General features: G+C 50.8%; 3 protein-coding genes across 10 annotated transcripts in view; 1 reads left to right on the forward strand and 2 right to left on the reverse strand.

The window, feature by feature from the left end:
* Positions 1–65: 65 nt before the first annotated feature.
* Positions 66–12,341, forward strand: KLHDC3 (kelch domain containing 3). 8 transcript variants are annotated; one of them, XM_044004168.1, is made up of 15 exons: positions 66–204; positions 2,706–2,927; positions 3,126–3,296; positions 3,470–3,585; positions 3,766–3,837; positions 4,200–4,413; positions 4,485–4,571; positions 4,752–4,860; positions 4,988–5,061; positions 9,172–9,322; positions 9,503–9,569; positions 10,878–10,982; positions 11,091–11,165; positions 11,252–11,369; positions 11,753–12,341. In XM_044004168.1, exons 2-15 carry the CDS (start codon positions 2,774–2,776, stop codon positions 11,887–11,889), a joined length of 1,650 nt encoding a protein of 549 aa, XP_043860103.1. In that variant the 5' UTR covers positions 66–204; positions 2,706–2,773; the 3' UTR covers positions 11,890–12,341. The 8 variants fall into 8 exon arrangements, 7 of the variants coding, with proteins under 7 accessions (XP_043860103.1, XP_043860096.1, XP_043860099.1 ...); XR_006356395.1 differs by lacking the exons at positions 9,172–9,322; positions 9,503–9,569; positions 10,878–10,982; ... (1 more) ...; positions 11,252–11,369; positions 11,753–12,341 and adding exons at positions 5,177–5,255; positions 5,844–6,024; positions 6,461–6,522; XM_044004163.1 differs by lacking the exons at positions 9,172–9,322; positions 9,503–9,569; positions 10,878–10,982; ... (1 more) ...; positions 11,252–11,369; positions 11,753–12,341 and adding exons at positions 969–1,040; positions 5,177–5,255; positions 5,844–6,522 and having other exon boundaries at positions 103–204.
* Positions 12,342–12,720: 379 nt separating this feature from the next.
* LOC122725577 (transmembrane protein 121-like) lies at positions 12,721–13,999 on the reverse strand. The gene is made up of 2 exons (XM_043962768.1): positions 13,730–13,999; positions 12,721–13,612 (listed from the first exon to the last, which is right to left on the reverse strand). The coding sequence occupies exons 1-2, from the start codon at positions 13,857–13,859 to the stop codon at positions 12,933–12,935; spliced, it is 810 nt and encodes a 269-aa protein (XP_043818703.1). The 5' UTR covers positions 13,860–13,999; the 3' UTR covers positions 12,721–12,932.
* Positions 14,000–14,010: 11 nt separating this feature from the next.
* Positions 14,011–27,535, reverse strand: part of LOC122725576 (39S ribosomal protein L2, mitochondrial-like) — a 39,140-nt gene continuing 25,615 nt past the window's right edge. The window contains exons 9-26 of the mRNA XM_043962767.1: positions 27,400–27,505; positions 26,714–26,941; positions 25,767–25,857; positions 25,421–25,589; positions 24,930–25,035; positions 24,541–24,636; positions 22,580–22,755; positions 22,203–22,336; positions 21,729–21,908; positions 21,384–21,493; positions 21,117–21,299; positions 20,820–20,980; positions 20,371–20,608; positions 19,856–20,024; positions 17,687–17,826; positions 15,963–16,092; positions 15,569–15,768; positions 14,011–15,370 (exon numbers count right to left, since the gene is read on the reverse strand). Of these exons, the coding sequence (XP_043818702.1) occupies positions 15,053–15,370; positions 15,569–15,768; positions 15,963–16,092; positions 17,687–17,826; positions 19,856–20,024; positions 20,371–20,608; positions 20,820–20,980; positions 21,117–21,299; positions 21,384–21,493; positions 21,729–21,908; positions 22,203–22,336; positions 22,580–22,755; positions 24,541–24,636; positions 24,930–25,035; positions 25,421–25,589; positions 25,767–25,857; positions 26,714–26,941; positions 27,400–27,505 (2,935 nt within the window). The 3' untranslated portion in view covers positions 14,011–15,052. The remainder of the gene's footprint in view (positions 15,371–15,568; positions 15,769–15,962; positions 16,093–17,686; positions 17,827–19,855; positions 20,025–20,370; positions 20,609–20,819; positions 20,981–21,116; positions 21,300–21,383; positions 21,494–21,728; positions 21,909–22,202; positions 22,337–22,579; positions 22,756–24,540; positions 24,637–24,929; positions 25,036–25,420; positions 25,590–25,766; positions 25,858–26,713; positions 26,942–27,399; positions 27,506–27,535) is intronic.

Raw genomic sequence — 27,535 nt, forward strand, 5'->3', positions numbered from 1 at the left:
TCTTCTTAAACCACGGACTACAACTCCCATGAAGCTTCGGGAGCTTTTCTTGACATTGCGCATGCGCAGAGCACTGCCCAACCGGAACTACAGGGTTTGCTTGTGTTTGTCTTGTTGGGACCGGCCCGTCGGTTAGAGCGGAACCGGATTCAGCCTTCTGGGAGCGCGCGGACCTGCGGGCCCCGCCCCGGCCCGGCCTGGCAGGTAGCGGGAAGCGGGGCCTGATGGGAGGAGGGTAGGGCAGAATTGGGAGGGACCGAGACATTGCGGAGGGGAGGGGGGGGAGGGGCATTAAGTGAGGGGGATAGGGTGGAGATGGGGCGGAAAGGGGTCAAGGGGGTGGGGAGGGAAGGGGCACCTAGGGTCGGGGGAGAGGAGAGTTTGGATTGGTTTGGAAGGGGTGATTGTGAGACTAGAAAAGGCCTGGAGTGTGATTGGTGGGGGGGGGGCGAAGGAGACTGGGAAGCTGTTTGGAAGGAGGGGAGGACAGGGCAGTGTGGAAGCTGGGAGACCCTGAGGATTGTCGTGGGAGGATCTAGGTAAGAACAAGTCTGGTAAGGGTGAGGGTCGGAGGAACGTAGAGAGAGGCGTCCCCCAGGCTTGGAAGCCTCAACCTCCCAGAGCTTGGGTCGTCCTTGTGGAACAGAATCTGTGATTCCCTTTTCCTCTGATGATTGATTTAAGTTGGGTTTTTAAAAAGTCCTTTTCTCTTCCTACGGATCGTGAAAAGGAGGTAGTAATAGTGATGTAATGATGAATAAGGATAATTTCCTTATGGGCAGGACTGCGTCTTCCTATCTGAAGAGATAGGGACCATGTACATTTTGGGGAGAGTTGTTGATGCTATTTTGGGTTGTGGTGTGTTAAGACCTGGAAGAGATTGGACCTGCGCCAAGCTGGGGGAGGACTGTTTCTCCCCCAGGCTTATGTGTGCCCAAGCCCTGGAGCAAGCTTGTCCCTTCCATTAGGTCTCCTTGGGCAAGGAAGGGATGATGTGCTTGAACCCAGCTCGCTCTCTTTGGAGATTGCAGTGCCACCTGGTGGGTGACCTTTCTTTCTGTCACTGCATTCCTGGCCATTCCTAGTGCCTTCAATGTTTCCGGGGGTGGTCGGGGGGAGAGATTTTTTCTTTCTTTTTTTGGGGGGGTCCAGACCTCTGATTTTTAATCAGTGCTGGAAACTCAGAATAGCAGATTTCTCAGAATTGGAAGAGATCTCATAAGTCATCTAGTTCTCTCTACAATACACCTAACAAATGGAATTCCCAGAATGACAGATCCTTCCAGTGAGGCATATAAACATTTGCCTGCAGTTTATATAATCAAAAATTTGCTTAGGGAGCTGAAGGGTTAAGTGATTTGCCCATAATTCCCATGGATTATATAATGTGATCATAGATGTAGGGGGGAAGGGACCTTGGAGGTGTTGTAGTCTCTCCTCCATTTTTCAGATGAGAATATCAAGTGACTTCCTCTACGTCAAACAGGTAGAAAGTGGCATAGAGTGTCTTCAAATTTAATTTAATAAAATGGGATTTAAGTGTCGGTACTCTTTCTATACCAGGATGCCTCAGATAGTATGGTTTTAAGACTTTATATGTATCAGAGACAGGACTTAAACCCAGGCCTTTCAGACTTAAAGACCATCATCAGTTGCTTCATCATACAAATATAAAGTGTCATGGTTACCATCTTCTAGATGGTGCTAGTTGAATTACCTACTTCCTTTGTTTGAAGGACTTCAGTGTCTGTGATCAGGTCTAGTTCTTAACCACCCAAAGGGCTATCTTTGCTTTTTCTACTTACCAGACTCCCTGTAAGGGCCCAGTTGGGGGAGGGGTAACAGCAGTTATTTTCTGCCCCTCAGACAACATGGCTTGGCAAAAGCCTATCCCTACCCCGACCCTGACAAGCTTGAGTTCCTGGTCCTGGCTAGGTTCCAGGTACATCTGTCAGGGGAACTCCTTGTGCCCATGGGGAGTCCCAGGTAGCTCCAGTTACAGAATCTGGTGGGAGCTGCCTATTTCTGCCAAGCTGCCCTGGTTATAGTGAAGTTTCCTGAGTCTGGGCACATTGTGTCCTCTCTGAGGTGCAACAAGGACAAGGACCCTGGAGAAGGAGGTGCCCATTCCAAGGGCCTGAAGCTTTTTTTCCTGGAAGTACCCATGCCAGACTGTAGTGGGTTGTCTAGGCTGGCTAGGTTATTAATAGCCCCAGGGTATTTTAGTCTCCCTCTCCCTACCTTAGAGAGTGCCCAGGATTCTTAAGAACTTTTGGCCCTAAGCAGCTTGACAACAGAGGCAATAGGACTTGTTTCTTATCTCTGCAGTTCCTAGCTGAGGAGGGTGCTGAGTCAGTCTAGGAGCTTTTCCCCATCTGGGGACAGTGTATGGGATCCCTGGATCCCTGGAGCCCCCAGATGTCCTGAGCCTTTGGTCAGTGTATTCTACACCAATGAAGAATTAGGTCAGGGTTGCCCCAGGCTATTGGGGAATGGGGTTAGGATCAACTCTATGACCTCTGTAGCTCCCCTGAGGTTGGGGTAGTCACCTGGACTATGACTGATCTTTCCAAAGAAGGATGGTGTGGGAGGGGTGCTAGAGTGATAATTGCAAGCCAGAGGTAGTCAAAGCAGTGTCACTCTGAGTTGGGCATAGCACTGGGGACAGAGGTTTTATCTAAAGGCTTTTACCTGTGTTTGCACAGGTAGCAGAGACAGCGGGGCGGGCTGGCCGTGCTGTGCGGGCATGTGTCGATAGCCACATCCGGGGGGAATGTTACGGTGGACGGTGCACCTGGAGGGCGGGCCCCGCAGGGTGAATCATGCAGCAGTGTCTGTGGGGCACCGGGTGTATTCATTTGGAGGATACTGCTCTGGAGAAGACTATGAGACATTACGCCAGATTGACGTACACGTTTTCAATGCAGGTGAGTTGGGATTACGCTGGGTGCTCAGGGAAGGGCAGGAATGGGAAGATGGAAAGGCAGAGGGTTAGGGTCTGACAGACATCAGTCTAGGAGGAAGGTAGGGAGAATGGTGTTCTAATCCTAGATCCATGATGTAGGTGGATAGGGAAAATGGGGGAAACCAGGAGGGTCCCAGGTCTGAGTGGACTATGCCCACAGTGTCATTGCGTTGGACGAAGTTGCCCCCAATGCGGTCCAGCGGACAGGCTGGGGAAGTGCCCTACATGCGTTATGGACATTCAGCCGTCCTCATTGACGACACTGTCTACCTGTGGGGTGGACGCAATGACACAGAAGGAGCCTGCAATGTGCTCTATGGCTTTGATATCAGTGAGTATTGACTCAGCTGCCAAACTTGTACAAGTTGTGTACATACCTTGAAGGGATGGGGAGGGGGACCTGGGTGGGATATGGGAGGGAGGGGGAAAGCACAGCCCCCGGGGGCAAGGAGGCAGTGACAAATATCAACCACTTAGACCCTGACACTCCCTGCTCTTCTTTAGACACTCACAAGTGGTTCACACCCAAGGTATCTGGAACAGTGCCTGGGGCCCGAGATGGACATTCAGCCTGTGTCCTGGGCAAGAACATGTATGTCTTCGGGGGCTATGAGCAGCTGGTAGGTCCGTGAGGGAAAATGGAGGAGGTTGAAGACTATGTGGTGAAGGAAATGGAATTAATAGGAGGCTTTTGCTTGATGGTAGACTTGGATGGGAATAGGGGAATGACTTTTGTCCCTCTCATTTCCATTCTTCCCTCCTCCATATTATTCTCCCTGAATTTCCTTTCCTTGGTTTAGGCTGACTGCTTTTCCAATGATATCCACAAACTGGATACCAGCAGCATGACGTGGACCCTCATTTCTGCCAAGGTCTGTACCTTTCTTTTCTCTGTGTAGGCCTTTCTTTTCCATTTCTGGCTGAATCAGTCTTCAATAAAAGTGACCAACTGGATTCATTAAAACCCTTCCCTAACCCCAAACTCTGCCAAATGCCCTTTCTTTCTTCCCTTTATCACCGATGTTTGGTCCCCACTTCCACACCAGTGGAGGACTTGAGAACCATCGTGGATGGGAGGATGGGGAACTAGAATCTTTGATTTGGGAGTGACTGAGAAAGATGGCAGAGTTGTTCATCTTGTAAGGTTGGGGTGGGAGGGAGGAATGGATACTTGATTTTTTAAGTAACAATTCCACTTCTTGTGATTTTTCTCTCCCTTTCTATCTCTTCCCAGGGCACTCCCGCACGATGGAGGGACTTTCACTCAGCTACAATGTTGGGCAACCGCATGTATGTTTTTGGGGGTCGAGCTGATCGATTTGGACCCTTTCACTCCAATAATGAGATCTATTGTAATCGAATCCGTATCTTTGACACAAGGGCTGAGGCCTGGTTGGAGTGTCCATCTACCCCATTGTTGCCTGAGGGTCGAAGAAGCCACTCTGCCTGTGAGTATCTCCCCTCACCCCAAGTTCCCTTCCTAAACCTCTCTCCCCTTAACATTCTTTATCATTTCCAGTTGGGTACAATGGGGAGCTGTACATATTTGGCGGCTACAACGCAAGGCTGAATCGGCATTTTCATGACCTCTGGAAGTTCAATCCAGGTAAAGGGGTTGTAGGAAGGTCTAGGGTGTTGGAGTGGGCAAACTCATAGGATAAGACTGTAGGGATGTCCAGGGTCAAGCAGGGTGAGAGGAGTGGCTCCTAGGTAGTTGACAGTCATTGAGGAAGGAGCTGGAATAGGCAGGGGGTTGAATTTGGTGTTTGCCACAACTTCTCCTCAGTGTCCTTCTCTTGGAAGAAGATTGAACCTAAGGGAAAGGGGCCATGCCCCCGCCGGCGCCAGTGCTGTTGCATCGTGGGAGACAAGATTGTCCTCTTTGGGGGCACTAGGTCAGGATGAGGGACTGTGGGAGGGATTCTTGGGATCAGGGAGGGACATGGGGTCATAACACTTGCTTAGAGGGGTTTTGGTGGGATGTCCATCCACTTATTGTGATTTATCTCTTGATGCCTGTAGTCCTTCTCCTGAGGAAGGCCTAGGAGATGAGTTTGACCTCATGGACCACTCCGACCTACACATTCTAGACTTTAGTAAGTGTTTCCACTCCCTAAACTGTCTTGCCCCAAAGGGGCTCATTCCTAGAGCGGGGAAAGCAGGGCAGGAAGAGCACTCCTTCCTAAACCCCTGCTCCTCTCTCCACCTCAGGTCCCAGCCTGAAGACCTTGTGCAAACTGGCTGTGATTCAGTATAACCTGGACCAGACCTGTCTGCCCCATGATATCAGGTACAGGGATAGAGAGGGAGGGAGGACAGGAATACCTGCTCCTTCTGTACTGAGTTTCATCAAACCCTGATGCACCCGTGTAGTTCTCTCTTAGATACTATGGAGTCGGTGAGTGTGGCTGCAAGCACATCTCAGCTTAGCCAGCTTACTGAGAGTCTTAAGGGGAAAATGAGACCCTGCTGGCATGACACAGGTTGGGCCTTTAGAGGCACCCGGGAAATAAGGGAGCTTTCACAACCCAAGTGTAATTATAAACTAGATAAATTGTTCTTTACTTCCTGCTTCTTGATTGCTTATACAAGGTTCATGAACATACCTTTCCCCAGGTGCCCAGACATTTGAATGTACAAACATTAGCAACATACCAGTCCAGATGTGGAGGTGGGGAAAGTGGGTTGTGTAGGGTTTAGTAATGGGTGGAGTTCCATTTCTGTTAAGCCTAGAAGATCTGTATTGAGGAGGGAAGGTCTAAGTTGTTGGTCTTTAGGAACCTAGAGGGATTGGGTTTGGTATAAGAGAATCCCTTTCTTGTCCTGTTTCCCTTTGTCAATTCTCTTGCCTTCTTCCTTGCCATTTCTGGTTTTGTAGGTGGGAGCTGACTGCCATGACCACCAACAGCAACATCAGCCGCCCCATTGCATCATCCCATGGGTAGAGGGAAGCCTCCATTGCCTTCCCTACTGATCCTGCTGCTGTCCTCACCACCCCTTCCCATCATTTGCGAGCCTGCCACCATGGGCCCCTGGACTTTGTTCCCCTGCAGCTGGAGGTGCTGGACTAGGGATTTTTTCTGTGCTGTGGACTTTTGGAGGGGCAGCTGGGGGAGTACTGGGGCCCTCCCCTCATCCCCTCCCCCTTGGGGCTCAGGCCCTCTCCCTTTGGTGCTCTCCCCATCCATGTCCTCTTTCCCTCTGATTGTTCCTTAGCATCTGCCGTCTGTTTAGGGTATCCACATATCTTATGGGGTTTGAGGGAGGGAAGATGGGGAAGCATCAGTACCTAAATGTAGCTTCACTGCCTCCTCCACCTTCAGGAGAAACCCTTAGCCCCAATTCCTCAACCCTGCCTGAGCCATGAGTGGTATCTGGGAGCTAAGAGGTGTAGAGCTGTTGAAGTGAAGTCCTCTCTTCACCCTCCTTGGGGACAGGGGTGTCCATCGGGTGATCCCTTCCTCCCCTCATTCCTGACCCACTTACCCCCTCCAGGTTGTTACTGTTCCCTGAAAACCAGCCAGCGAGGATTTTATAAAAATGTGTACAAACCCAAAGTAGTGTTGTCTGTTTGTGGGGCACATGGACAGTCCTTCCGGAGGGTGGAAGAATGAAATGGAGGCAGTGGGTTTGACACCCCCCCAAAAAAGGGAGAGCAACACGCTGGGGACATGCCACTGCCCTTTGGAAGGGAAGGGACCAAGACCGGAACTGGACCTTCAGCTTCTCATCAGACTAGAACCAATCTGCCACCAAAGCCAGTCAGTCTTTATTAAGTGTCTACAATGTGCTAGATGTGGATACAAATAAAAAAGTGAGACATTCTCTGCCTTCAGGGAGCTTACCTTCTACTGGGGGGATACAACATTCACTAATAAGTGTAAGATCCATGCAAAATAAATAAAAAGTAATTTCCAGGTGACAGAGTACCCCAAATTGGTAATACTGGGAAAGGCCCCTGGGAGGAAGTAGCACTTGAATGGATCTTGGAAGGGAACTAGGGGTTTTTGGAGGCAGGGTGGAGGGTGGGGAAGAGGAAGTGGTATAGCATTCCAGGTGTAAAGGACAGAATGTATGCAGTCCGGGAAAAGAAATAAGAAACAAATCATGTTTGGAAATGTTGCATAGGCCAGTTTTGATGGGATGTAGAACGTGTGGAAGGGAGTTAACATGAAATCAGCCAGCAGCTACATTGTAAAGGGCTTTAAACGCCAAAGAAGGAATCTGAATTTTGTTCTGGAGGCCATGAGGAGCCACATAAAGCTTGTTGAGTAAGGGGATGACATGGTCCTTCAGGAATGTCATTTTAGCAGCTCTGGGGGACTAGGACTTGGAGATGAAGGGATTGCATGCAGGGAGACCAATTAGGCTACTGCATTAACAACCTAGGAGAGAAATGAGGGTCTGAACTAAGCTAGTGGCTCTGAGAGTGAAGGAAAGGGGATTGAAGAGATGTGGAGAACAAGACTAAATAGGATATGCAGGGGTCGGGGGAAAGGGAAAACTCAGGCATGATTCTGAGGTTGTGAACTTAGCTCATCAGAAGAATGGGGGTGCTCCTGACAGAAATAAGGAAGTTGGGTGGGTGTTTTTAGGGAGAAAGATGACAAATTTGGTTTGGGATTCGTCGTTTGAGGGGGTCCTTGGGTCATTCAGTTAGAAATGCATTGTCCTGCAGGAAGTTGGGGATGTGGAACTGGAGCTCAGGAGAAAGGGCTGAATATGTGGTTTGGAGGAGTCATCTGCATAGAGATGCACATTGAACCCATGATGGCTGATGAAATCACTAAAAGAGAGGGGCAAATAGTGGATGATGGTCCTGCAAAGGAAACTGAAGATGGGGCTTATAGAAAGAGAATCACAACAGAGCAGCCTAGTGCCAGGAACAACACCCAGGGAGAAAGTACCCAGGAAGAGGAGATGGCCAGTAGTATCAAAACCTCGGGAGAGGTGATGGGGGAGTACTAAGAAGAGGCCATTGGGTTTAGCCATAAAAAGATCCTTTGGACAGAAGAGTTTGTTGAGTAATGGGAACGGAAGGTATGATTGCAAGGGATTGGGGGAGTGGGAGGTGAGCAGTGGAGATGAGAGGAAACAGTATTTTCTAAGAGTTTGGCTGCCACAAAAGAATAAAATGGTATTTTCAGAGTTGGGTCAAGTGAAGACTTTTTAAGGTTAAGGAAGAGAAAGGAACAAGTATTAAGTGCCTACTATGTGCTAGACACAAATATTGGAAGTAGGTGCTATTATCCCCATCTTACAGTGGAGGAAATGGAGGCAGAGGTTAAGTGATTTGTTCAAGGGACTGAGGCTGAATTTGAACTCAAGTCTTCCTGCCGACAGGCCCAGTGCTCTCAGTTCACTGTGCCATGGGGAAAGAGCCACTGGTTAAGGAGAGAGCGAAAATTAGGAATTGGGAACAGATGCTCAAAGGAGAAAACCCTCAGAGGGGGCCGGATCAAGTTGAGGGGTTGGCAGGGGAGAGAATGGGCAAAGATATGGAGGACTTGAAATGAATTTGGGACTTAGAAAAGGCAGGCTGGCGGGAATACGGGATCAAAGGGCAGAGGCCTGCCCCACGTGGCCAAACGGGACCCACCCTCTCCTACCCGCGTAATGAGGGATGGCAGATGCGCCGGGCGCCCCTCCTCTCTACTCCCGCAGACCTATTTTGGGTCAAAAGGTCCTCCGCCCCAAGAGGTCAGGCAGGTTCCAGCACCCTACGCCCCACCCTTCCTCTCATCCCCCCCCCAGCTTTGGCTCCGCCCGCCCACCCCATGGCGCCCCACCCCCTCAGGAGGGCGGAGCTTGGTCAACTTCCGGCCGATGCTTCGTTCTGTTTGCTTTCCGGGGGCGCCGCCGGAAGAGGAGGTGCTCCGAAGGCCGCGGCGGAAGTAGTCCCGGCGCTGTTTGGGCCGAGGGGTCTTTTGCAGATGCCGAAGCCGGGGAAGTCGGGCGTTTCGGAATATCGAGTCTCCTGCGCTGGCCAGCCTCGGCCTCGGGAGTCCGATGGCGGTGGAACCGAGGCCGGTGGGTCCTTAGACACGGAGGCGGGGAGCCTGGTGTCTTGGGGGGTGGGGAGGCGGGTTAGGAGTGAAGGGGAAGCGAAGCCCGGGCGGGCGGGCGCTTGGTGGGGTTAGGGGATGCGGAGCATCCCGAGGGCCGTCCCTGAGCTATCCGCGTCCCACCTCCGCTGCTCCTTTCAGATCTGGCCGCCATGTCCTTTGAGGAGTTGTTAGAGCTTCAGAACCGGGTGGGGACCAAAATGTACCGACAGCTTGTGGCGGGGACTCGAGCGAAGGATCAGACGCGGAAAGCAGCTCCCACTCGTGATCGGGGGACCGCAGAGAAGCAAAGGTGGTGGGGACGGGACAAGGGCGGGGCGGGGTGGGTACCTGAATCTTAGGGATACAACCCAGCCCTACCTCTCCAATGAGTCTTGACCTCCCAGGATGGCAGGGTTGGGGTGGGGGGAAGATGTTGAATGGTTTTTACTTGGTGTTCCCCTAATTCCTCCTTCCTTTCTGCCGCCCTCAGGCCCCTGGAAATGTCTTCGAAGACTCGAGTGCCGTTTTTGCGACAGGTTGTCCCTGTCAAAAAGAGGGTAGGGTCCCTTGGCCATCGGGGTAGAACAGACAAGAATCAGCTCCGCCGTGATAAGCTTCCCACGGGCGGTTTGTTTGGGTTGGGACAGAAATAGGGTAGGACTGATTCTATTTCTCATTCATTCATACAATTCATTGAACGACTACTGTGTGCAGAGCAGAGTTTCCACCTTTGAAGTTTTGAAATGATCTCCGATTCTTCTTTTCATTTGCCAAGTCCCGTTGATTTTATTTGTGCTACATTTCTCATATCCATCCCCTTCTATCTTGGTAATACCCATTGCTACAGATCCTTATTGCCACCTGTCTAGACTGTTAATAATTTCCTAATATGTCTCTTTTGCCTCCACTTCCAGTTCCTCTGATTCATTCTTCATAATGGTGCCAGACTTAATACTTTCCCTATGGAAAAATCCACTGTTTTAGAAATCTTTAGTGATTCTCTATTGTTCCACTGAATAAAAAGTCCAGACTCCTTTGCCTGCCAGTCAGTGACCTTGATAAAATGGCACCAAACACACCTGATGAACAGGATCGCTCTTCCTCCAAGCCATTATGATTTCTATGTCTTCATGCTTTTGTTCATCCTGTGCTTTGTGCTTAAAATACTCTAGTTTTCTTTTCATTTGTTAAATATCAAGAAGCCCATGGCTTCTTCAACTTTTTCTTCATGACCCCTTTTGACTGGAGAAATTTTTACAAAACCCAGGGTAGATAGGTATATAAAATAGGTCTACATAACCTTTTACTGTTGCCCAGTTTTTCACCACCTCCACATTCAGTGACCCCTATGTGGGGACACAACCCACAATTTAAGAAGCTTTGCTCTAGAACAGGGTAACCTAACCTAGAGTATATGAACTTGTTCTTAAAATATTTTTTAAATTGCATTTCAAAATAATTGGTTTTCTTTGTAATCCTAAGTTTTTCATGCATTTAAAACCATTCTTCTGAGAAGGAGTCCATGACATCAAACAGGTTAAGTGCTCCTCCTTGAGAGTTTGATCTCAAAGTCCACTTCTAGTCCAAGAAACCTTTCCTGATATATAACTTTTTCCTCTCTCCTTTAGTGACCCTTGGATCTCACACATAATCTGTTAAGTGTTTTTCACATAATTTTGTGTATTATCATCTGTTTGTGACTATAGGTTATAGGAAGGGAAAGACTTTTTCTGAACTTTGTATTTTAGTGCTATACAGAACATAGCCACCTAATGGATGAATAGCAATTTTCCACAGGCTGTTTGGGTGAGGTAGGAGAAAAGGGCTGATCTTGTTTCTCACTCCCTTTGATATATCCTTCACAGGTGGCCCGAGACCCTCGATTTGATGACCTGTCAGGGGAGTACAATCCTGAAGTGTTTGAGAAGACATACAGATTTCTGAATGAATATCGTGCAAAGGAGAAGGAGGTGCGAACAGAGACTAGTTGATGGGGAAGTTGGGTAGACTTACTTATTGGTAAGAGGTATACTGGTGGGTCTGTCTGGTTGTGCCTAACCCTGGTCTCAGCTCTGCAGCTGGTAGCAAAGCATCTAAAGAAGAGCAAGCCAGGAGAGGAACAGGAAAAGCTGAAGCAACTACTCCATCGAATGGTGAGTACTAGAAGACATTTAAACATATCCTCTGGATGACTCTTCTCCTTTCTGGAGACAGACACTTTCACCACTTTTCCTCCCAGGATCAGCAGGAGGCTGCCCAGCAGGAGCAGCAGCGGCAGCAAGAGCAGCATCTGGCCCTGAAACGGGAACAGAGAGCCCAGGCCCAGCAGGGCCATCGGCCCTACTTCTTGAAGAAATGTGAGTAGAGGAAATAGCCTCTCAGGCTTTAGTGTGGCTGTTGTTGATCGAGTAGGCCATGTCTGTTGGTGAAAACCTGAATAGAGAAGGGCCCTGTTAGTAGAGAGGGTGAAAAACCTATGTATGAAGAACAATCCATCAGCAGGGGGAGAGGTTTGGTTCTGCATGTTGCTTGTATCTGAAGCAGAGCCCAAGAGGAAAGGGCCTTCTGATAGAGGAAGGTAGGAGGGACCCAAATGACCTTCTGGAACCAGAAAGAGTGAGGAATGGGCTGGGCCAGCACACCCCATTGGACTCTTAAAACTCACTGATGTATCTAAACACAGTGGCCTGGGAATTCTGGCCATAGCTCACATTTTCCCCCTGATTCTTCCTAATACTAGCTGAACAGAGGCAGCTGGCACTGGCTGAGAAATACAAGAAGCTAAAGCGAAGCCAGAAGTTGGAGAGTTTCTTGAGCAGAAAGAGGCGCCGGAATGCTGGAAAAGACCGAAGACGGCTGCCCCTGGGCAAGGACTAAAGGGGACCTGGTCCTCTTCTTCACTAGGGAAGTGCCTGTGGAGGCAGACCTGGAGTGGGCTTAGTGCTTTGTGCTTCTGCTCCTCTACCCTTGGTTGAATACCTCAAGACCTGGGGCATTGGGACAGTGGATGGATCTGGTCAGCCACAAATGCTGCTATTGTCAAGATGGGGTCTCTGGGTTTTCACTGATACTTGAGACTGGTCCACTTAGTCTGGTTCCATGTGGATTCCTCTTCAGACCTGGCTCCCTCTTCCCTCAGGGAAGGAAGTGCCTTTTCAGGGAGTAGCTTTGGTGCAGAAGGAAGAACCATTGTGGGGGGCTTAAGTCAATGAGTACCCTGAAGGCCATACCCTGCTCCCTGGGGCAGACTTAAGAGAGGGCCCATGAATTCTGTTCCTGCACTTGGTGCAAAGGTACTACAAACACTTCCATAAACGCCTGGTAACATCTTTTGTCTTGTTTTGTTTCTTACCAAGTTTTTAAGGGTGGGGGGAGTAAGAGGTATTCATGCAGTTTTTGAGTCTTACACGGGTGACAGAGCATATGGGAATTGAGTAGGTGATAAAGGGTGAGATCTTGCCTTCTAATTTCCATTAACCCTTTCAGAAAGGGTTTGTGAACCCACATAGATGGTCACCTGGATCAGGAGTGTTCTGGGGAACTAGGGCAGGAGTTTACTGTTTCCAATAGTCTTTTCTGCCCAGAGGAAGTGTCTGCATGCCACAAATGACTAATGCTTTGGTCACCCATAATCCTCCCCTCCAGGGATGTTCCTCTATCCCTCCCTGCCAAGCCCCCAAAGCAGAGATGGCAAAGCCCTCTGGGCCTCAATTGGAGCTTTATTGTGCTGAGTCTGACACGTGAAGCCCTCAGCCTGCATCAGCTTGTTTTCATTTGGACAGCATACTCACAAAGACGGAAAAGAACACTTGGTTTAAAGCAACAGGCCTGTGAACCAGGTCCTGCCTCACTGTTTCAGTGTACAAATCCAAGTTGAAGGTAAAAGGACTCAGGCAGGTTGTGCTGGTGAAAGTGATAGCTTAGGAGGACAGTTCAAGTCCAACCCCCCTCCTGTGCAAGCAGGGCAAGTCACTTGACCTCATAGCCTGAGCCGAGCCTAGAAGGCCAGGGTTGGTAGAAGTAATTTGGGGTGATGAGGGGCCCGACAGCCACTGTTTGCGGTACTGCAGAAACATGCAGAGCTTAAGGGCCAAGGCCAGGAGGTTCTTTCCTAGAAAGATGCTGGAGACGTAGGTGTCACGGAAGAGCAGGAGATGAGTGGCTCGGATGAGGCTTGTGGCCAGGTTGACTGTGAGCAGGCTGAGGAGCGGGTAGAGTACCATGCGATGAGGCAGGGGCTGAGGGCCTTGCAGGCTGAGCTCACCTAGGGCTGCACATGGCAGCAGCAGCAGCAGGGCATAGCAGTAGAAGAATGTGACCCCCTCTGCCCAGAAGGGTAGTGCCCTCTGAGGTGGCTCCCACAGTCCTGCCTGTACATCTAAAACATCCAGCAAGTCCACGACCACCCAGAGCAAGTGGCTCCGGAGTTCTTCACGCCAACGGAAGGTTGAGAGAATCTCAGGGGCCTTTGGAGACCCCAGCAGGGCAAAGAGTCCAGGCACAGTGAGTGCTAGCACCAGGGTGAAGGCCTGGCGGGCAGGTGGGCCAGGACAGTAACCCTCAGCCCGGCAGCTCCGGTAAATGAAGTAGACCTTCATCTCTAGCACAAAGATGTAGAGAAACCAGAGCAACATGGTACAGCCCCGCCGGGTGGTTTGGGCTTCCGCCCCAGCACCGGCCACCACTGGGCGAAGTACCAAGAGCAGGCACATGTTACCTGCAGAAAGCAGCAAGCCCAGGCCCAGCCACCAACCTCCTGGGCTCTGCCCCATAAGATAGCCATCGGCCAGCAACATGCTCCCTGAAATGAGAGCCACCACCAGCCATGTGGGGCATGAGGATGCCATCCTGCCAAGGCCCTCGTGCCCACCCACGGCTGGGCATTCCTTCACACCCTTTACCCACTGCTCTGCCTCTAGGTCCCATTCCCCTTCTCCTTCCCCTTCCCCCCCCCCCCTCTGGTCTCTGGGGCTGTTTCTCCTCCCTCCCTCCCTCAGGGTGTCCTTCCCCTACCACCTGCCTGTGCCAAAGTCTCCCTCCTCCACCCCGGGCCCAGGTATACCCACTCTCTTCTCCCTAGGGGATGTCATCGGTCCCCCGCTCGCCCCTCTCCCAGTCACCTCTCTGGGCAGCCCACGGCTTGTGCTGGGCGCTTCGCGCTGGACAGAGGGCCCGGGTGTCCCCCTTTTCCAACTCCTTTCCCCCACTAGCTCAGAACCCTATCCCGCGGCCCCGCCCCGGCGTGGGCTTATCCCGGGCCTGGGCGAGCCGCCCTGGGCTGCAGTACGGGCGGGACCAGAGCTGAGGCCACTCAGCTGAGCGGAGCCGAAGAGGCGTAGGGCGGGCCTGAGCCTGACCAGGCCCCGACGCGCGCCCCCGAGTGGGGGCGGAGAGGGGCGGGGCGAGGCCGGGGTGGGCAGGGTTTGTGTGACCGGCCCGAGGGAGTGGGGGGAAGGGCCCTGGCTGGCCGGGGCTCTCCCCAACGCCAAGGTGGGAGTTTACGGAGCGTCTCAGAGCGCCATCCCTGCTAGCTCTCTCGGTCCGGATCTGGGAGCCCTTAGGTGCATCATGCTCTACTCTCTAGAACAATAGCAACTCCCCCTTCTATTGGGCTTTAAGGCATAACGCACTTTGCTCACAACACCCCTGTGAGGTAGGTAGTGCATCTATTATCTCTTTACAGTTGAGAAAACTGAGGCCAAGGGATATAATGGAGTGACTTGCCCAAGGTCACACAACTATTAAGTGTCTAAACTGGAATTCCAACTCAGGTATCTCCTGACTCCCAGTCCAGCCCTCTTTCCAGTACCTCTCAGTGTGCCTAGAAGTTGTAGGGCATCTAAATTGCCTGGAGACTCTTCCCTAACCGCCACCCCTCCTCACCTGTGCCTGTGACACTAAGTAGGTTTCGTTGCACCCCAGGCTGCCTCATTCCTCCTACTCTTTCCGCTTCATGATGACAACTACTATCCTCCCTTCTGAGCCGCCCCCTCCAGCGTACACTACGAGCAGAGTCCTAGAAATCACCTAGCAGCCAGGGCTATCGGAAGGTGGAAAAAGTCCGAGTAGGAGGGGAGGAGCTGGGGGTTGTTCGGGTCCGGATCTCCAGGGTGTGGAAGGTGGAGGGAGGGGCAGGTCCCAAGGGCACCAAGTTGGGAGGTGTAAGGGGAGGCCCCTCAGGCTCTGGGGCTGCATATGCCAAGACCTGGGGTCGGTCCTCCTGCCTTCGAACATAGCCCTGGCCCAGGAGATGGAGGATGCAGGAGAGGACATCGGCCCCACTACAGCCATCCTCTTCACTCATCCTGCTGCCCAGGTCCCTGGGTGAAGACTGACCCTTCTGCCAGGCCTCCAGCACCTAGGGACACATATAAGGATCACTGTCACCCAATCCCAATTCTCCCTCCAAATGGGAAAGCCCAGATGGGTGCTCTGCAGGGCCCCTTCCCCTGGGTGGTCCCTTCATTACAAAGCTGGGTATACGGATGCCACTTCCCAATAACCACTCCCCAGGGAGCCCCTGCCTCACCACCTTCCCTGGACCCCTTCCCCGTACCAGACAGACAAGCTGATCAATGTGCAGGCCCTTGTCCCCATGGCCTTTGAGGATTCGGACAAGGAGGCAGCTCAGGAGGTTCCTCTTCCTCTCCAGGGTTCGGCACTCATCCTCCTCCACACTCAGGTAGGTCTGGGGGGGGAGCAGCCACAGGGCCTCCCCCCCAGGCTCCTTCTCGACCTCCCGAAGCCGCAGCACACCTGAGACACCACCCCCACCCCCAACCCCATACATACTTCTCAGACATGGGGTCAGGAGACAGGGCCCATCTTTCCTTAGGATAGGTGATGTTAGGCCTAGAATCCTTCTCCTCCCCTTCTGCCATTCCCTGTCCTGCCCTGAGGAATCGTGTCCTGAATGAGGGCAGAGGGGTCTTAAAACCTCCATTACCTACCCCCAGGTGGGAGACCCTGGCCTTCCTGGAGGGTCAGGGGGCCAAGACCTGAAGTGAGGGGCTTAAGTGCTTGCATCAAAAGCTCTGAGGAGAGGTCTGAGGTCTGCAGCAGAGTCTCCAAGGCCACCTCCTAGAGACAGGAATCAGAATTAGGGAGAGGCTGGGATTTTAGGGGTCACCTAGCCCTGGTTTGATTGAATATCTCCTACAACCTTGACAAGTTGTCTGGGCCTTCTGGAGGATTGGTTAGTAGTGACAGGGGCAGAGGACAAAAAAGGAGAAGGAATATGAAAAACAAGGAAGACAGGAGCATTCCCCAACTGATAAATGGTCAAAGAATATGAATGATTTTGGGAAGAAGAAATCTGTATAGTCATATAAAAGTGCTCTAAATCATTACTGATTAGAAAAAAGCAAGTTAAAACAACTCTGAGATACCATCTCACACCTATCAGCTTGGCTAAACTGATTGATAGAAGGGGAAAATGACAATTATTGGAGGGAATGTGGAAAAACTGGGACAATACATTGTTGGTGGAACTGAATTGATCCAACCATTTTGGAGAGCAATCGATTATTCCCAATGAGTTATAAAACTGTGTATACCCTTTGATCCAGAAATACCACTGTCAAGTCTGTTTCCCTAGGTGATCAGGGAAAAAGGAAAGCTCTCTTTGTGGTGGCAAAGAACTAGAAATTGAGAGGATGTCCATCAATTGGGGAATGGCAGAATAAGTTTTGGTATATGATTGAGATGTAATACTACTATGCTATAAGAAATAATGAGGGGCAGCTAGATGGCGCAGTGGATAGAGCACTGGCCCTGGATTCAGGAGTACCTGAGTTCAAATCCGACCTCAGACACTTAACACTTACTAGCTGTGTGACCCTGGGCAAGTCACTTAACCCCCATTGCCCCGCAAAAAAAAAAAAAAAGAAAGAAATAATGAGCTGCTTGATTTTATGGGGTTTTTTTGGGTTTTTTGTGGGGCAATGGGAGTTAAGTGACTTGCCCAAGGTCACACAGCTAGTAAGTGTCAAGTGTCTGAGGCTGGATTTGAACTCAGGTACTCCTGAATCCAGGGCTAGTACTTTATCCATTGCGACACCTAGCTGCCCCCAAATGAGCAGTACAAGTTGAGGTCAGAGTCCAGAGGACAGAGGGTCTGAAAGGAAAGGCTTTCAGGTAGGTGTGGTTTTTTGTTTTTATTTTTCTTTCCCAGGGTAGTTAGGGTTAAGTGACTTGCCTAGGGTCATACAGCTAATAAATGTCAAGTGTCTGAGGTCGGATTTGAACTCAGGTCCTCCTGAATCCAGGGTCAGTGCTTTATCCACTGTGCCACCTAGCTGCCCCAAGAGCTGCTTGATTTTAGAAAAACATGGAAAGCCTTGCATGAAATAATGTAGAGTGAATTGTATACAATAACAGACATATTGGGTTTTTTAAAATATTGTTTGAAGAATGCCCGTGAAGGACTAAGCTATTCTGAATGATGTGAATATTCAAATCAACTACAAAGGATTTATGAAAGAAAATGCTAACATATGAAAATATGTATTGTATGGTTTCACATATATATCAAATGTTGGCCTTTTCTAATGTGGGGTTGGAAGACAAGGAGGTGACTTGGGCCTCAAAATAAAATAAAAAAAAAAAGAAGATAAAAGCAAAGAAGGGAATAAGGAGAGATATGGGGAAGGAGGAGTGGGGGAGGGGGCAGTACCTCCACTCGATTGAAATGCAGAAGAAGCCACATCTGCAAAGTGGAGACATGCAGAATCTGAGCTCCAAACAACAGTTCAGCCCGGCCCAACCAGGACCACTGCAGTAGGCGCTGTGGCCCCAAGACTGGCCGATTCTGACCTAGTGGGTAGGACAAGAGGGAGCATTCTGTGTGGCAGTCCCTCCCCCTCCAGCACTGTACATAGAATCACAGATTTGAAGTCAGAAGGGATCTCAGAGGTCTTCTAGTTCAAGCCCATTTTAGAGATGAGGAAACAGGCCCAGAAAGGCTGAGTGATTTGCTCTGGGCCATGCAGGTGATAAGTAGCAAAATCAGAATATGAACCCAGGTCCCTGGGATGATCAGGAAGTTTCCACTTATAATCAATCCTCTCCCAGTAAGAAGGCTGACTACTGAGGCTCCCAACAGTAGCTGGGGTACTGTGGCCTAAGGACCACATGACCTTTCCTTCAGTCCTGCAGCTGAACCCTCCAATATGCATCATCTCCCTGTTAGAATGTAATCTCTAGAGCAGGGATTATCTTTCTTGTACTACTCTGTACATAGCAGGCACTCAATAAGTCCTTTTCCATTTTCTTGTATTCATTCAAGTCCTCATCTCTGACTTCAAAACTACTAGGAAGATGAGACTTGTCAGACTGGGAACTAGCTGAGAGACGGAACCCTGCTTCCAGGATGGAGTTTGGGGCTCCCTGAGGGAAGAGCAGGGACCAAGTGTTTGCACATGGCCTGCAAGGTCTGAAAATTGTCCCTTTTGGTGGGTAAACTTCAACCGTGTCTAATTCTGATATGTCAAGGAGAATGCAAGTTTCTGGCATTAAAAATATTTACACTAAAGCAAGTGAACAAAAAAATATTCCTTGTTGTACAACCTCAGGTATTGCCCTTCTCTCCATCCAGGGTCCAGTATAGGAGCCTGACCATAACAGATACTTGGGAGATGTCCTACAATGGGAAAGGCCCTAGACTGGGAGGAAAGAGAACTTGGCTTCTAGTTCTGGCTTGTCTGTGACTACTTGTGAGGTCTTGGGTCAGTTACTTCCTCTTGCTGGGCCTCAGTTTTCTCAACTGTAAAATGAGAAGGCTGGATAAAATGATCTTTGAGGTCCTGCTGGCTGACTTGCTTAACATTCTGTTCTACAAAAGGAAAAACAACTTAGAGGGGCCATATTTCTCCAGTACAGCGACTTGCGCCCTCTGGTGGACACAGATGAACCTTTCATCTGTCTGATTTTGTGGAGCCTTTTCAGTCGTCTGACTCTTCCTGATCCCACTTGGGGTTTTCTTGCCAAAGATACTCGAGAGGTTTTCTATTTCCTTCTCCAGCTCATTTTACATAGGAAGAAACTGAGGCAAACTGAGGTTGAAGTGACTTGCCCAGCGTCACATAGCTAGTGTGTGCCTGAGGCCAGATCTGAACTAAAGAAGATGAGTCATCCTGCCTGCAGATCTGGCACTCTATCCACTGCGTCACACAGATGCCCTCCTGCCTTTGATACTAAAGAACTTTTTTTTTTTTTTAGTGAGGCAACTGGGGTTAAGTGACTTGCCCAGGGTCACACAGCTAGTAAGTGTTAAGTGTCTGAGGCCAGAATTGAACCCAGGTACTCCTGACTCCAGGGCTGGTGCTCTATCCACTGCGCCACCTAGCTGCCCCGGATACTAAAGAACTTTTATCTTGAGTATAACAAGACTGGCTCACATAGATTTAAATCTGGAAGGGACTTCATCGGCCATCTGGGCCAACCCTCTCATTTTACACATGAGGAACCTGAAGCCCAGAGAGGGAGGGAGTGATTGATCCAAAGTCCCACAAGCACTCAGTCCTAGAAGAGCCAGGTGTCTTTTGGTGAAGTGTTGTCCAAGGTCATTAAAGTAGTAACTGCTGGAGGAAGGATCTAAAACCAGGTCTTCTGACTCCAAGTCCAGCGTTTCTTCCATTGTACCAGTGGTGACCCCTCCCTCCCATCACCCCTACTCCTACCCCAAGGGCCAAGGTTCCAGTTCATGACCCTTCTCTAAAAACTCTCCCCATGACTTTTCTTTTTTTACTCATACCTGGAGCCCCCTCTGCCATGGGCTCAGGCAGCACCCCCACCCCCCAACTCGATACCCCCACCTCCCCAGCTGGCCACCCCATCCTCTTACTCCGACTGTAGAAGTTGGAAAACCGACTGAGGCTGGAACTGAGAGCCGGAGGGAGGTACTTGTTGGGCTCATGGAGATAGCAGAGGGGGGACACGGGCCAGCAGCGTGGAGACAGGACCAGCACAGACACTTCAGGAGCGGGCTCCTCAGGCAACAGCTCTTCCACTGGCTGTGGGGGCAAATGGCTCTCAGGGACCTCCCTCATTCAAGTCAGTCCAATTGAACAAATACTTAATCAAATCTTACTACGTGCAAGGCACTGGGCTAGGTGCTCTGGGCACACAAACATGAATACCACGTCTTCTACTACCCTTTCTTCTTCAACCCAGGGAAGGACTTTCCAGCCTCATAGCTTTCCTGTCCTCCCATCCCTAAATCCCCTGGCCCTCACCTCCTGCTGGGGATGGGCCTCCAGTCTCTCCCTATGATCTCACCTCCTCCTAGAGATGGGTGTCTAGCCAGTGTCCCTCACCTCCTCCTGAGGCTGGGGCTGAAGCCCCTGCCTCTTGCCTCACCTCCTCCTGGAGGTGGACCTCCAGCCCTTGCTCCTCATCCTCTTCCTGTTCCAGGAGCTGCTGGTCAATCTGCTCAAGCTGGAAGAGGTGGAACTGGTGCTGCAGCTCCTCGGACGTGCTCAGGCTGCTCAGCATCTGCTGGGGCAGTCGGTTGGGGAAGCAGAGCCCAATCTGCTCCAGCACGGCCCGTTCCAGCCAGCTCGGGCCCAGGCTCAGGAGGCGGTCTGCCAGATAGTACCTGCAGCACACGTAGCCCAGGCCTTACTGAGGATGGACTCAGCACCAGCCTTCCCTCGGGGCCTCAGGCTCCCCGCCTCTGCTGTTTTTTGGGCATCTTCCTTCCCTCAAGTCTGGAGGGCCCCCTGGAATCCCCACTCAGCCAGGACTGGCTCCCCACTGTGTCCCATCCCTATGGCCCACCTGCCTGCCCTCAGAGGCCCCACACTCACTGGTAAAAGTGCTCAAAGGTGGTGGCGAGCTCTAGGCCAGAGAGGACCATCATGGGCTCCAGGCTCCGCTGCAGCTGGCCCAGCATCTCTTCCCCCTGGGGCCCACCTACCCGGCTCCTCTGGATCTGCTGGTCAATGTGCCGGGCAAACTGCTCACTCACCTGGGCACAGGAATGGAAGGGAAGAGGAGTGAAAAGGGGTGGGAAACAACAAGAGAGGGATGGGAAGAGGCCTAGGGGGAGGGGACTGGGAATGTGGAGGCTCACAGCTGAGGAGGAGGGGGCAAAGGGGACTCACGTGGGCAGCAGTGAGAAAGGAGAGCTGCAGCAGAGCTCCAGAGAAGCCCTGGCGCAGGGCCAGCGTGAAGGCTGCCCGGGGCCCAAAGAGCTCTGCCCCAGCACTCTGGAGCCGCTCATAGATGGCACAGTATCTGGGCACGAGGTCCGGGGCCTGCCAGGCTGCAGTCAGAAACCTGCTCACCTGAGGGCGAGAGGCAGGAGTGTGAAGGGGCGGCCGCTGCTGCCAAGGCCTTCCCCACACCCTGCGGGCCCCCACCCTGCCCACCTGCTCTTGCACCACACCCCTCCAGCACTGGGTGATCCCCCTCAGGCTGCCACCAGGAGGGCCCAGGCCAACCCCTGAGTTCAGTTCCCGACTCCTGCTATTTTTGCCATCTGTGGAGACAGAGACAGAAAGAGGATGCTCTCCCCACCCCAGCCCCCCAACATTCCAGGAAGGAAGGGCAGGAATAGTGAGGAACATCACAAAGAGCAGAGAGCATAAACCGGGCTGACAAAGGGATAAAAACATGGAGGAGAGGGCAAGGGGAGGAGGCAGCTGGCTGAGACACCATTGGGAAGAAGAAAGAAATCCATCCCCCACCAAGATGACATCATCCCCGGGACTCACTGGGCCAGGTGAGTAACTCGGACTGGAGCCCCGAGGGAGGCTCCACATGCACCAGCAGGTGGCTGAGGCGACGGACCCGGGAGGTAAAAGAATCTGCTCGGCCTTGTGGGCAATGGGCCTTCTCTCTGTGCTCCAGGTACTGGCCCAGCAGCCAGGTCAGGGGGCTCACCCCACTGCCATCTGAGGAGGGAAGACAGTTCGGGAAGGCTCTGCAACATGGGAACCAACAGCAGGTCAGGGAAAGTTAAGAAATTATGGGCTGGTTGGTGGGATGGAGACAGGAATCGTTGACCTGGGGAAGTTCTTCAAGGAAAGCTATCATAGCAGACATTAAAGGATGGTTACCAGGGGCAGTTACTAGGGAAGAAATTACAGGATGGCTACCAGGGAAAGTTCTTGAGGGAAAGCTACTAGAGTAGAACTCGTGGAAGTTACCAGGGCCAGTTTCTGGGGGAGAGGTTACGGGATAGTTACCAGGGGCCGTGATGCTCTGCACCAAGGGGCTGACCAAGGCCTCCCAGCAGGTCCTTCCCAGTGCCTGGGCAGCCTCATCATCAGGGAGGAATCGATCTGCAAAACTCTGCTCATGGCGCAAAGCCCCGTTCAGTCTGGTGACAGGGTCAGGAGCTAGAGGCACGAGCCCCTGGCCCCAAGACTCTCCCTCAATACAACACCCTGAATGTTCTCACGTCAAGAACCCCCCAAGGACACCAGCAGGGCCTCATCCCCCAGGACAGCTCTGTCCCCCTCCTTCAATCCCCCAGGACTCTCCCCCTGCCCCTGACCTCTTCATTCTTGTCCTGCCCCCCTCCCCCACTAGCACCAGCCCTGCCTGCTGTCCCTCTCCACACCTAGGGCAGAGCTGCAGCAGGCGCTTCCGGTCCTGAGCAATGTCCTGACTCCATGCTTGGGCTCGAACAGTGTAGAAAAGGTGCGTGCGGCGACACAGCTGCTCCCGGAACAGTGGCCAGAAGGTGGGTTTGGGGCCTAGAACCTCCACCCCTCGCACACGGGTGTCAATGCCACCCTAAAACATGGGGTTGTCACTGACTTCCTGCAACAGCCTGGCTCCCTCCCCGAGCCCATCTTTTTTTTTTGTTGTTGTTGTTTTTGGTGAGGCAATTGGGGTTAAGTGACTTGCCCAGGGTCACACAGCTAGTAAGTGTCAAGCGTCTGAGGCCGGATTTGAACTCAGATACTCCTGAATCCAGGGCTGGTGCTCTATCCACTGCACCACTTAGCTGCCCCGCTTGAGCCCATCTTTTTAAAAATCCCCCCCCCCCAAGCTCATCTTAATTAAGGCCTGGAAAAAAGTTAGGGCCTGAATCCCATGCTTCTCAAAAGTTCAGAGGAGGAGGCAGCTAGGTGGCGCAGTGGATAAAGCACCAGCCCTGGATTCAGGAGGACCTGAGTTCAAATCCAGCCTCAGACACTTGACCCTTACTAGCTGTGTGACCCTGGGCAAGTCACTTAACCCTCATTGTCCAGCAAAAAACGAACAAACAAACAAACAAAAAGTTCAGGGGAACTCTGTTGTTCAGTCATTTCAGTTGTGCCATTTGGGGTTTTCTTGGCAAAGGTACCAGAGTGGTTTGCTATTTTACAGATGAGGAAACTGAGGCAAATAGGGTGAAGTGACTTGCCCAGGGTCACACAGCTAGTAAGAATCTTAGGGCAGATTTGAACCCAGGTCTTCCTAACTCCAGCCTAGCCCTGTATCTACTGCATCATCTAGCTGCCCTATGTTACACCTAGCTATTATTTTACCCAACCCTCTCTTTTTTCAGAGTAGGAACCTGGGGTCGAGAAAAATAAAATTATTTATCTAAAGTCTCTCAGTGGTAAAAAATGAAGATTAGAACCCAAGCTTTATAGTAGTATTCAGAGGAAGAGGAGGAGCAGCAGCAGCAGCAGTTGCTGTAGTTAATATTTATTAAGTACTTCCTATGTGCCAAGCACTGTGCAAAGTGCTTTATAATTATTATCTCATCTGAACCTCATAACAACCCTGGGAAATAAGTGCTATTATTATCCCTATTTTACAGGTGATGAAACTGAGGCAAACATCAGTTAAATGACTTGCTCAAAGTCATATAGCCAATAAGTGTCTGAGTCTGGATTTGAACTTGGGTCTTCCTGATTGCAGGCCCAGGCTCTCTTCCCACTGGGCCATCTAGATGCCCCAATTCTTATCAGCTGATTCTAAATACCACCATCTTTCTAATACACCATGCCTCTATTTTTTCTTTTCTTTTTTTTTTTTTGGTGAGACAATTGGGGTTAAGTGACTTGCCCAGGGTCACACAGCTAGTAAGTGTCAAGTATCTGAGGCCAGATTTGAACTCAGGTTCTCCTGAATCCAAGGCCGGTGCTCTACCCACTGCACCACCTAGCTGCCCCAAACCATGCCTCTAGATCATCTCCCATATTTCTAGGATTATACTGTTGACTGGACATCTTCCCAACCAATTAAATTAAGCAAACTCTAATTAAATGCCGACTGTATTACAAGCCACTGAACTAAGCCCTGTGGATGCAATGAGGAACATGAAGAAGTCCCCATCCTCACAAAGCATACATTCAGTCAGCTCCATTCAAATTGTACTGATGCCCAACACCCTGCCCCCAACACACACACACACACACACACACACACACACACACACACACACACACACACACACACATTCTCCTCCCTTGCTACAGGGCTCAACCTCATTGAATGGCTTTACTCCTCTCTCCCAACCTTCCAAGGGCAATTTCTGCCCTCCATCTGCTCCCTCTTCCCTCTCTCAATGCCAGCCTCCTTTACCTGTTGGCAGCGCTTGATATGGATCTGCAGGATGGGCCAGAAGCGGGTCATGTTCTCCAGGAGAAGCACTCGACTGTCAGAAGGCATGACATTTACCTGCATTGGGTTGAGATGTGAGAGGAGTTTGTAATTCTCTTGATGGAGAAGTGAAAGGACTATATCCTGTTCCTGTGGCCACTTTCTTCACCCCCACCCCACCCCAAATCCTAGGGTCCCCATGGAATCAAGAACACTTTGGTCCTGTCCCTAGCTTCCCTATTCAGGGAAGAGTCCTTGGGATTCATGGGCTCCCTAGGAGACTGGGGCCTCCCAGCATGAGGTGAACAATCAGTTTGTCAATATACATTGTCTGAAATAGGATGTGGAGGGGGTGGGGGGACGGTCCTCACAGTGCTGAGCTTCGTACTGATAGAGTTGGCACAGTCTCCCCCTAGCACCACCACACGGGCAGGCATGTAGCTTGAGTCTTCCTTAGCCACCAGCAGAGTCAGCTGCCTGGAGGTAAAGGAGGGAAGAAACTCATCAGTGGCTGTATCTGTAGGATAGCTCAGAGACCTCCCTTGACCTTTCCTGTCTGGTTTCAGTGAGTCATCATTTTCCCTCAAACCAAGGCACAGAAATTTTGAATATATCCTTAGAATATGGAGTATGTGTGCTTGTGAGACAGAAAGAGATAGAGACAAAGACAGAGACAGAAAGAGAAACAGAGACAGTGAGAGAGAGAGAGAGAGAGAGAGAGAGAGAGAGAGAGAGAGAGAGAGAGCGAGCGAGCAGGGCATAGGAAGCGTAACATTATGTTTGTCCATAGCAGAGAAAACATGTTTTCAACACTGTCTTTAACCCATGGAGTCTGTGTGTATGTGTGTCTATCCTGCCCCACCTGACGAGGACCCCCCGGTGCATGTGCAGGGTGATGTAGTGAGAGCCAGTGCTGCCACTGGATTCCCAGTAGGTCCTGGGGTTTCGATCAGTCAGCTTGCTGGCCCCGTGAGGGTTGGATGACACCTCCACCTTCTCCCAACACTTGTCCTCCAAATCAACACCAGAGCCTGGGACCAAACAGGAAGGAAAGAACCAATTCATCTGGTTGAGGAAAGGACACAGGATGGCGAATTACAATCTCTGCTGCTGAAGCAAGGAAGGAGTGGTAACACTACTGGGCTGGGAGTGGGGGCTGGGGAAGGGAAGCCACTGACCCTAGCCAGAGGGAGGTGAAGGACACTGACCCTGGCAGAGATGCCTGAGGAAGACGTCAAAGAAAGGGATGTTAATGGGCCGGTGGGTTCGTCTGTGCTCTTCAATCTGGCCAAGCACCATCTGTAGTAAGACCACAGGAATGGGGGGAACATAGAGGGGTGGAAAAGGAGCACAGTGACAAAAATAAATTTAGATGGGGAGAAGGTCAAGGAACTAAGAAAATCTGTTCACTCCTCCCCATCTAAATCCAAGAAACCAGGCTCATCAGACAAGCATTCAAAGCTCTGGCTTGAATTTAAAAGGAAAAACAAACCCACTTCCTGAAAGAGAGGGGATGGACTGGGGTGTGTGTGTGTGTGTGTGTGTGTGTATGTGTGTGCAAATTGAGACTTTTTGGGGGGACATGGCCAATGTGGTCATTTGTTTTGCTTGATGCTGCTATGTCATTATAGGCTTTTGTTTCTCTTTCTTTTTCATTGAGGGGTGGAGGTGGAGAGATGGGAGGAAGAAAAGTCGGATTTTCATGAATTGAAAAAAATTAAATTTACTTAAAAAAAAAAAGAAAACCAAGCTGTTTACAATAGAGTTGCCATTTCACATATAAGCCTCTTTTTCTATTCTCTTACATATATGCAAATGCCCATTTTATTTGGTGTTTAAATTCAGAATAAAAGTAAATTAAAAAAAAAAGAAATTAAGCACAGAATAACCTCTGCTCAGTCAAGTCATTACTGCGCCTCCCCATCCCCTACCCCCAAATAGGTAGCTGGCTCATGTGCTGCTTTCCTTTCTCCAGCATATCCTGAGCCCCCTTCCTCTTGCTCTAATCTCACCTTCTCACCCAATTTAATCCCCCACCCCAATCTGCCCTCTTCTTCTCTATACGGCTCTGTCCTATCTCCTCCCCAGGCTCTCCCTGCCTCCATCCCATCTCCTCCTTCCCAGTTCCAGCCCCTTCATCTGCCATCCTCCTAACCTGGATGCAGCCAGCCAAGATGCTTTTGGTGAGGTTGCTGTAGAGCTGAGCGTGCTTCTCGTACCCGCCTAGTAGGTCCCGGAGCTCAGAGCCCAGGAGCAGCTGTTCCTTGTGCTTGTCCAGGGCCTTGGTGAGGGCCTCTCGAGCTCCCAGGCGGCACAGAACCACCGCGCAGTCCTTGTGTAATGTGGCCAGGCGATGCAGGAAGCGGATTAGCTCCTGGACCACCTAAAGTGGGCATTGAGGCAGGATGGGTCAGGGGGGCAGTGGTCAGCCATCTGTCTGTAGGCGTCCTACTGACCATCCTACTAGGAGGAAGATCAGTCTCATTCTACCACTTTCCATTCAAGTCAACAAGCTGAGAAGCATCTATTTATTCATTCATTCATCCATTCATTTATTTGTTTATTCATTCATTCATCCATTCATTCATTTTATTCATTCATTCATCCATTCATCCATTTATTCATTCATTTGTTTTTTGAGAAGCATTTATTAAGCATATCCTCTGTGTCAGGTACCAGGCTACCCATCTGATGGATGCCTGGGTCTCAGCTCTCCTTACCCACAAGCCCCTCCCACATGAGGTTACTGAGAATACTGCCCAGGTATCTATGGGTGCCCCAGGGTGGCCAATGCTCTAGCAATCGCTGGTCTTCCTTTCTCTAGGTCCTACTCTTTAGTACCTCATGGTCTTTGCTGGATGTTCTCAGGCTGGCCAAACAGGAAGAGGCTGCTTTGTGCCAAGGGAGAGTAGAGTCCACAGAGACCTCCAGGAGGCAGCTCAGTATTCTGGGGGTCCAGAAAGAAGGGTTTCAGATG

Source organism: Dromiciops gliroides, chromosome 4 (genome assembly GCF_019393635.1).
Source record: "Dromiciops gliroides isolate mDroGli1 chromosome 4, mDroGli1.pri, whole genome shotgun sequence".
In the NCBI taxonomy this organism is placed as follows: domain Eukaryota; kingdom Metazoa; phylum Chordata; class Mammalia; order Microbiotheria; family Microbiotheriidae; genus Dromiciops; species Dromiciops gliroides.

Bases quoted from the DNA above. Each gene is read 5' to 3' on its own strand.
- KLHDC3 (XM_044004168.1), top strand. From the start codon at position 2,774: ATGTTACGGTGGACGGTGCACCTGGAGGGCGGGCCCCGCAGGGTGAAT. The intron at 10,983-11,090 runs GTGCGAACAGAG...TCAGCTCTGCAG, and splicing joins ATCGTGCAAAGGAGAAGGAG to CTGGTAGCAAAGCATCTAAA. The intron at 11,370-11,752 runs GTGAGTAGAGGA...TCCTAATACTAG, and splicing joins GCCCTACTTCTTGAAGAAAT to CTGAACAGAGGCAGCTGGCA.
- LOC122725577 (XM_043962768.1), bottom strand. From the start codon at position 13,859: ATGGCATCCTCATGCCCCACATGGCTGGTGGTGGCTCTCATTTCAGGG. The intron at 13,613-13,729 runs GTAACATGTGCC...TCTTTGTGCTAG, and splicing joins GGGCTTGCTGCTTTCTGCAG to AGATGAAGGTCTACTTCATT.